This window comes from Xiphophorus couchianus, unplaced genomic scaffold (assembly GCF_001444195.1).
Source record: "Xiphophorus couchianus unplaced genomic scaffold, X_couchianus-1.0 Scaffold1000127, whole genome shotgun sequence".
Lineage (NCBI taxonomy): Eukaryota > Metazoa > Chordata > Actinopteri > Cyprinodontiformes > Poeciliidae > Xiphophorus > Xiphophorus couchianus.
This window is the reverse complement of record NW_020963040.1, coordinates 12,673-22,339: the sequence shown is the minus strand read 5'-3', so window position 1 is coordinate 22,339 and position 9,667 is coordinate 12,673. Positions and strand designations below refer to the sequence as shown.

Genomic DNA, 9,667 nt, shown 5'->3' with positions numbered 1-9,667 from the left:
ATCAATGTGTCTTTGGGTTCCAGCCTCTTGCCTTGATCATGTCCCAGGCCTGAACTCCTTGCACTTCTGTGCACTACCAGTAAGCTAGGTTAAGCTCCTAGTTTGATTCTCATATTTGATTCTTTTCAAATCTTTGTCATTTATTTCCCTTTTTACTGAAATGTTTTTTTGCAACTGGTACAGACCGTTTGAAGAGCACAGCACCCGTCTGACAGATGAGTAATTTTGACTTTTAAGAGTCAGTTAATGGCGAATAATGACAACTTACTACTCACAGGGCTATTAATTGTGCACTTATGGCAAGATAAATTATAAAATGCATTATAATACACAACACGTAGGCCACTGCATTTCTTTTGTCCATAACTGAGCTGTGATTACCAGAGATCAGCTGACAGGAAGAGCCGTCAGCTGGGATCGCCGAGATGCATTTGCAGATGCCGCTGGATATGGAATCACAAGCTCCATATGTGATGCAGGAGCTGTACGGCCAAGCAAACTGCTCTTCACACTCACACTGGAAACCAGTTTCAGTGGAGACACAAACTGAATGAGGAGAGATGAAAAGAAGTTGACTATGTAATGTTGATAGGGCTGCTGTTTGTGTCCCAGTCGTCACTCACCTGTTGTAACAGTAATATCTCGGATCTCTGTGGTGTTATCAAGCTGGAGAGGATAACTGGTGGCGTTCAGGGTCGACAGCAGCTGCTCATAGGTTCCCACGCTCGATGCATTTAATAAAATGTTTGCTGAGTAAATCTCAGAGTCTGAAAGCACTGCAAAGATTAACATCAGAAAAAATTCGTGTCAATGGTGGATATTTTTAAAAAACATCTAAGACCTAATATTGAATATGAGTAACCAATTCATGTTCAGTCTTTTCTCATCATACTAACCACTTCTTTCCTGCCGTATGTGAGGAAGAATGTGTTCTCCTTCCTCTACCTAAGTCATATGAAAAGTATAAATGACTCTTATTTATCTAAAATAGAAAGGTCCGTCGTTCAAATTCCATGTTTTCAGTTTAGTGAAATAAATAGATAAAGTGGCCTTACCAGATAATCCAGGGCAGGAAAGTAAAACTGAAAGTTACGGTTCCTTGTTTCCAAAATAAACACAGTCACCACAAGGGCAAAGACGACCAAGATTTTCAGACATAAGGCCATTCCTTTCCAGGAAATGAGAGAAGGGCAACGGAGGAAAACAGGACATCCATTTAGGTTTTGTGAAAACATTTTCCAAAAGCTTGTATTGTCATTGATTAAGATAAGAGTAATTAGTCTGATACAATAAATAGACTCCTAAGGGTACACATACTTTTGGAAGTGGACAGCTCTGATCTACGATGGTCACTGTATAAGATGTTTTAGAGCTTTTCCTCCTTGAATATAATCTGATTTAAATTAGTCATTTATTAACAGGTTTCTACAACATCTGGAGGCAGATCAGGGATTCAGCTGTGTGGTGACAGGAAGGTTTGAAAAATGCTCTTGAAAAGTAATTCAACCAGCTACCCACCACTGAAAAGATGCTTACTTCTAATTATATTTGAGTTATTATGTTTGGAAATTTTAGGATAAATTCTGACCCGTATTCAGGATTAATTAGGCAAAATCAAAAACCAAACATTAACAGCAAGTGACCACTTCACTGCATCACTGTTTAAAATTTCCTTTTAGATTTTGTTTCTTCTACATCTATGAAATAAATCAGGTTTGAATAGTAAGTCCCATGAGAACAGACACAATCCTAATGGTTGTTGGTACATTTTCAGACTACTTCACAGTGTTGTCTTATTATACACACCTTCAGTGACTTGTACTCTTCAAAATGACTTCAGTTGAAGTAGACCCAGATGCCACACAGTATTGGTTGTGTTTCCAGTAAATTCAGTGTTGCTGAACAGCATGCTGGGTCAGAGAATATTATCTTTCTGCTGTCAGAATGAAAATCTGAGGAAATGGGTAAAAGAAATACATTTATGTTATGTTTATTGAGTAGCTCTAACCAATTAATGTGTAATCAGGGTTATGCGTTCATAAAACGGCTGTTTTTCACCGTTCTCAGGTTTCCTGTCTGCTCTGAGAAAAGGTAGTTTTGCTAGCAGCAACTGTCTCAGGTGTGAAAGGTGTTAAAGAAGTTATACTATCAGAGTCAGAGCAAGCATAAAAGGTGGAAGAAATTTTTTTTTTCTAATATATCTGCTATTCAAAAAAAGTTGCTACTTTACAAAGAAATTACAAACAAAGTTTCTCCAGTTATCTTTTAACTTTCAGTCTTTTGTCCTTTAGGAAAGCTCAGGGTTAAGCTAAAGGTCTACATTCTTAACAAAATACTCAAAGGAACCAGGGTCCACAGTGATGAACGCTAATCATTATAAAGTGCTAAAGCTTTTCAGCTGTTCAGTTTTTTTTGTGAAATATATACTGGTGTGTTGCTGGGATCAATGGTGTGGACTTCACAGTGTTCTTGTGTGATGACCGGCTGAGTTACTTTTCTAGGATATCGCTCACTCTTTTTCTGACCATCTGGGAATGATTGCCCCCAGTTGGTCAGAAAAGATTAAACCAAACCAATGTAACCCTAATGGATGCATTAAGTTTCATGTGTTGCGTATCATTTATAAATGAGAATATTGTTCCATTTCATGAAACTAAGCCTGAAATTGAAGCTAAGATTTTATTCATATTTTATGAAGTTGCAGGTAAACATTCCTACCTGATGATGACTGTCTATATGCTTCTCTACACCCACATTATTTTACAAAAACAAACTTAATGCTTTTTGGTGAATATTCACTGAGACCTTCCACCTCAATTTTTTAACATTCAATCATTTACATTTGGTTTGGGTTGACCCGGGTTGCTTAAGTTAAAAATATACAACAATAACTCCACATTTGTTATTGGTCAGGATTTGCTCCAGTATAACAGAGAATCTGGTCAGACCCAGTGGGGAAATATGGACAGACTGAGAAGATTTTTAAAAAACACTTCATATTCAATTCTCAGATGACAAAATAGCTGAATATAATTTTAATTTTACTAAAACTCCCTGTCCTGAAATTCATTCCATTGAAAGAATCTCGGTGAGAGTCTTGCATGATTAACCGTCAACCTGTTCCAACCGGTTTAACCTCAGCATGAATTTTTACATGGGCAGAAATCTTCAATGTACTTTGGTCTAATATTCTTCAGCCTGTCACACGTTGACAGATCGCAATTTACATACCTGATTGTCATTGTGTTTAAATGTCACAGGATGCCTTAGCATGAATGTACCAGACTGTCAAGCTTTTCATTCTTTTCCCAGTAGCAACAATACATCGTCACGAAGCGGACCCAACATCACACTACTGACACCGTCACATCAGATTCCCATACCAACTACTGTTTTACTGTTTAGTATATCATACAGGTTCTGAGTAAATAAGAAAACCTAAAATGCAGTTTTCAGATGAGGAACTCTTGTATGAAGGCCCAGAGTTATAAAACTGCTGGACAAACTCCTTCAGGATTTCAGACGGAGAGCAGAATCCAACGCTTTAGCAATCACAGCAAGTCAATCAGATCCAGATTCAAATCTCCATTCATGTCTCAATGGGCAATTCATTTTACAGCAAGTCACAATGAAAACACGGACATCAATTAATATTTAATTAGAAGGCGTAGAACTAAATTTCACTGCTTCAAACAATGGAGGTGAGACAGCACAAAACTTGTAAATCAAAAACAAAGAGCTGGTAAGACTAAAGAGTGAACGATAAGCAAACCAATAAATACATACCAAAGGCATAATGAATGAGATTAACTAAAATGTATGAAAGAAAAACCTTAAAATTTGATTTACTGAAATAAATTTACGTTTTGATTATATTTTTATTGAAATGATTTTTCTTGATTACAGAAAGAAAAATGATCATTAAAATTCTAAGCAAGAAGTAAAAGATATTTCTGAGAAAATTTATTGAGGCCCACTGAGAGGCTTCTGGTTTTAGACAGGCTAAAACAGTCATGTTATGATCATCACAAGGTAGCAGTGAAGGATTACCAAAACATGACAGACGCTTTCTTGTTCCAGTCACAACATCTAACATTTATTTTCACTTCACATCCCAAAGTAATCTCATGGGGGATTTTGAGCTTGACAGAAATGAAAGTGTAAATCAAAAATATTTGTTTCTGTTTTTTTTGTTTATAAAGGACAAGCCACGTTTACTTATTATGCCAGCAAAGTGCTGGGAAAAAAGAGCTGAACCCAAAGTATAAAAATGGAAAAGTCTTCCCACTTATCTAGCAAGTAACCAGAGGGTTGATAGTGGGATCAGTTTTGCTACTGATAACAATGACTTCAAAATAAGTTTTCCAAAAAAAACATCAGGACAAATGAGCTTGTAACAAATAACTTGCCATCTTTCTCATGTTTTTTTTCTGTACTGGAACTACAACAGGACAGTTTGGAACCGTTTTAGGGGTTTTAACTGCTCTGAATTCAAGTTTATAACGTTACATTGCATTAAGGGTTTTGTAGTTTGGTATAAAGTTGATATTGCCTAAATTATCGAGCCATAAACTATAGAACATGAAATGAACAAAAAACAAGTTACATATAATAGATAATAAAGCAATAAATGACTGTGAAACATTAAGAGCTAATCAACTCGGCGCCTTGTGTGGCAGGTTTGTAATGTTGGAACGTCTAAAATCCACAGTTAAATTGAAGACTTTTGTTCCAAAGCCGTATAGAAACTTTGTTCATGACCGAACAAACACTTCACTCATTTACAAGTGAAGTGTTTGTTCTTAGGGTACAAGAACAAACAAGCAATAAGGGGTCCTAGTAAGAACATTACACCAAATGCTAAAACAGAGACAACACAAACATTTAATTGGTTTAGTTTCATTCACATTTAAGGATTCTGGGCACATTTTAGGAATAAATTCTATTATTCTAGGACTCTTTTTAATAAAATCTATTTACTTTGATTTAGTAGAGGTGAAAATTTAACTTTTTATTTTAAAGCTTTTTGGCTCTTGTGGCTTTTATCTGTTAGTGATCTGACAAGAAAGCAGGTTGAGAGAAAAAGGTAGACTTGGCAAAAGTCACAGCGCCGAGACTCGAACTGACACCTCCGAATATGAGTCACCATGCCACTGCCAAAGAGATTAATTTATTTATTTTGATCAGTAAATTAATGCAGCAACATATTTGTTAACAGCGGCAGCTACTAAACAGCGTAAAATGTCCAACCAAAGAATATCCTTCCAAAGAGATGCAGTCATGCCTATTTCCTTTCTCCCTTCACAAAGTTTTCATGTAATATATCAAAATTAATTACTTCCAACACGCCCTAACCTTATTTTCTCTGTTTTCCTGTTACATTTTCATACGCATCAGTGTAAAATATCACCTAAGCACTCATAAACTGAGTTAACTGTAAAAAGGTTAGTAAGAGAAACTGCCATGAAGCCTCTTTAGTGTAATCCTGTTTGCAGAAGCAAATTTCCTAAGACAATGAATTGATTTCCTTTGTTCCAGTGTCAGTCATACATAAAGGAAAGAATACAGAAAACAATATTTTTTTCACATAAACCACATTATGTATAAAGACCTGTCAGACTAAATCAAACAGCAGAAAATAATCAGCCTACTTACCATAATTCTTCTCTCGGGTCTTGCAGTCTGTCGGCGTACTGTGTGCTGAGGCAACACTGTGAATGACAGCAGAGAGTAGACTAGAGCAATAAAAACATTAAATAACAGGCAACAAAGAGCTTCCTGACATGCAGCCAGGAAGAGTCAGTGCACTGGTAGTGACTCAACAGGTTCCATCGCTCCACATGCTTTGCTAATGTCAATTATGAGGGGACGTGCGTTAGCATGGTGATCTGTTTAAAAAGTGATTTAAAGGTCTACATTTTCTGCTGAATGCTATTCCATTTATAGATTAACATCCTTCTGAAAGGATTTTGTCCATTTGAGTCCAGTTATTTTAAAAAGGCGCATACATTTTTTTCTCTCTTTCTGAAATTAAATCTCATCAAACTTCTCTTGTTTTAGGTTCGTTAGATCGCCCAAAATTATTTTTAGTTGCGAAATGTCAGAAAGTGTAGCGAGAACAAGAGATTTGTTTCTCTAAAAAAAAATTCTCTCTCTTTTTTGAGATTTTATTTGTAAAGTTCCTCAAATTCAAAAGCACTTTGTCACTATCAGGGATAACTGTCTTTTAAAAATGTATGACTTGGATCAACCTTTTTGGATTTCCTTCCACAAAATTCTGACACATTTGAGTAATTGGAGTCACACCTGTGGATGTATTTTTAGGCCACACCTTAAACACAACTGCGTTCTTGTTTGATACAATGTGAAAGTCAAAAGAAACCAGCCAAGATGTCAGGAAGACAAATCTTTTCATCCATGAGAACAATTTACTTTTGCTTGAAGGCATCGCATTCATCTGTTCAAACAATTATCTGCAATAATAGATATGATGGGAACCTGGTGTAGATTCTGCTTTAGTTGATAAGACAGTAATATCTGCAGTCAAACTGTCCTGTACCAACACTCAGCGACACAGAAGTTCTTACTTCAACAGAAAAATAAAAAGCCAAAAGGCAGTTTGACCTCAGTCCTATGGAGAAGCTGTGGGAAGATGTGAAATCTGAGGCGGCCTACAAACCTGACTAAGCTACACCAGTTCTCTCAAGAGGAATGGACCAGAACTCTGGTAACTATGACTTGGGTCAAACCTTTTAGATTTCCCTTATAACAAGCTTCTCACAATGCAGCCTAAAAGACAGCTATCCCTGATTTAAAACTGACCAAATGTATGTAAACTTTTGAATTTGAGGAAAGTTTAAAAAACATCTCTAAAAATCATCCTCACCAAGTTTTCTGGTATTCAGCAAACAGAAATGATTTTGGTAAATCTAACAGACCTAAAAAGAAGTTTGGTCTGATTTAACTTCAGACCGTGAGAAAAATAAAAATGCGTGTGAATCTTTTTATTCTGTGTATGTAAATATCTGGTTTCAAATGTCATCTTGTTATCTAATTTCTCCAAAGCATGCTGCCATGCTTGCTTCGCTCCAATTATGCTTCTGCTGCTATAGAGCTTAGAGATCTGCCAAGATTTTTTTCTTTACACTTCTTTTAAAAGATGCCAAAGAATTCATTTCCTCGCCTATCTGCATGCTTCATTGCAGGGTTCCAGTATTTCCAGTTAACATGTTCAAGCCCTGCCCCCGACTTACTGGAAGGTTCGTTATGGCCTAACAGGAAGTTCCTTGAATTAGCTTCTTATATTTGTGACATTTTATCAAATGTGGCGAGTCCTTATCTACCACAGCATCACCATCTTAACTGTGGCCATCTTGAGCTTCATGTTTTTTATCTCATATAGGACAAGAATGTCAAATTGGAATTGTACCTGTAGAACAGTCAGAATTATTCTCTGTCCCCAATCGCTGTCTTTCAACCTGCTCTGGGTGGCAGCACATTCATCTGACACGCCGCCTAAAAGGAAAAAGTAGAGAGATCTGATGAACAGAAGTTTACAAACTGAACACAATTTTAATTTGAAATATTTGGTCTGCAATTGGCCTCACTTGAGATCTTAGAGAAAAAAGAGCTTCTCGGTCTTCTCCCAGTGCCACCAACAGGCAACCAATCAGAGCCAGGACACTCTGGTCACCCTCTGTCTCATATTATACTGTCAGAAAATGCAGCTATAAGTGCTATTCAATGTGCAAGTGAAAATAGATATGCTTTGGTTCAAAGGTTACAGTGTTTTTTCTTTTTGACCTACCGTTTAAAGTTGCGTGCCTTCCTAAAAGCGACCCCTTTCACTTTAACTTTGAACACAAAGTTAAACACAAAAAACATTTCAGAGGAACAGCTGTCTGACCAAAAACACACTGTGACTGGTTTGGGTTTACAAGCATTTACAAGCCGTGATGCTGACTCAGCAAATCAGACGGGAAACAACAACAAGTCGAGGTCTTGATGGTGACGGCTTTGGTTGATTCTCTGCATGCCGAGTAGGACAATGCATAACATTGGACAGTTCTGACTAAATTTATGCATAACCTCTCTTGGATTTAGAAATAAATTATTTTCATTTGACAAGGAAAGGCTCTGAAACTATGTAGATTGAGTATTAGTTTGGAAAATATTTTTTTCAGTTTTTAATTTCCATTTTATTTTATTTTTCATTTACCTTTATTCACCTATTTGAACAGGTTCACCTATTCCTAAATAGGTATTTTATCTATTTAGGGTGGTGAAATACTCTTCCTAATAATCAATAAAAAATTAACAGCATTAAAGCAATTAACCCTTCTGACTGCTGAGGTTTGCTTTAGTTGCAAAAATAATAAAAAAATAAAATAAAAAGCCAGAGGGAGGAGTCTGCGGTACTGCATCAAAACATTCCCTCAAACCTGACAGGGTAAAAAGTCTTAGTGTCTTAAAAAATCTCCACTGTTACACGTTAAAAGCAAGTTCTCTAGTCAAATAAAACCATCCAAAAGAAAACATTCATATATTGCTGGAAGACAGATTTCTGTTGATTGCTGAAAAGTTTGCAGCAGAAAATGGCCTCAAAATTAATGAACATCGGCCAAAGACTGAGTCACTTTGCAGCTTTATTGTTTTGAAAATGAAAACAACTTTTTCCAAAACTGGAAAGAAACAATCATGGAAATATGTGTGAGTGGAAACAACCTGAGTGTGAATGTCTGTCAACTTGGTCACTTTTATTCAAAAGCTTAAAATAAGTAAATTACTTTGTGTTGATGCAATGAAAACACCAACATTCGTTTGGTCATGTAAGGGTGGACTATTTACACAACAGCAAAACAAAAAACTACTGCAGCAAAACAATTGAGCAATTTTTGCCAACACAGGTAATTAAAACATAAGGTTAACAGGGGAAATACACAGTTTTGAATTTGGCATAAAAATGATTAGCAAATAACTTTTAAACCTCAGTTAGGACAGTTTTCCCTCACTCTTGAGATATATTTTAAATTACAACAAAATGACTTTCACACTGTCATAATTTAATAGTTATTTTAGTACTTATTAAAATGACGAGCCTAATTTATAGTATGCTTTTGACAGTTGTGCCTTAATAAATGGGTTGTTAGTTCTAACAGAAATATCAGCTTTAAAGAAGCATTTCTGTGTGACATGACAGAAAACACTGAAATAAACACATTATAATGACCTTTGTGTTGTATCACAAAGTGTTTAATTTATAATTCCACAAAAAACACAGAATAATATTAAGCAGATGCAACTACAGCAAATTTTCATTAGGACATGTTAACATATTATGAGAAAAGTTCCTCTGCAAGTTAGTTATACCTTTAAACATGGCAGAAAAAAGGCGCTATATAGTTTTCATAAAATAATAAAAAAAAGAGGTTGAGGAAAATGCCCTGATCCAACTGAAAACAAGAAAAGTAACTTTATTTACTGCAACCACTGAGCCAAGCGTTTGATACAACTGCCCAGCAGATTCCACTGTGTGGGATAAAAGGGAACAAGTTTTGTTGTTCATTAAGTCTTCAGTTCATTAACTCTCATTGTTTTATTTTCAACCTTCTGGGATCTGCAGCTGTTCTGATAAAATGGTTCTTAATTATTACCCAAGTCATCTTCA

The 9,667-nt window shown here is 36.0% G+C and overlaps 1 protein-coding gene across 1 annotated transcript; it reads right to left on the bottom strand.

Annotated features, from left to right (window-relative positions):
* Window positions 1-110: 110 nt before the first annotated feature.
* On the bottom strand, window positions 111-5,672 carry LOC114141502 (adhesion G protein-coupled receptor F5-like). Its single transcript, XM_028012046.1, has 6 exons — window positions 5,656-5,672; window positions 1,807-1,936; window positions 1,056-1,168; window positions 897-945; window positions 624-776; window positions 111-546 (listed from the first exon to the last, which is right to left on the bottom strand). Exons 3-6 carry the CDS (start codon window positions 1,164-1,166, stop codon window positions 272-274), a joined length of 588 nt encoding a protein of 195 aa, XP_027867847.1. The 5' UTR covers window positions 1,167-1,168; window positions 1,807-1,936; window positions 5,656-5,672; the 3' UTR covers window positions 111-271.
* Between the last annotated feature and the right edge of the window lie 3,995 nt (window positions 5,673-9,667).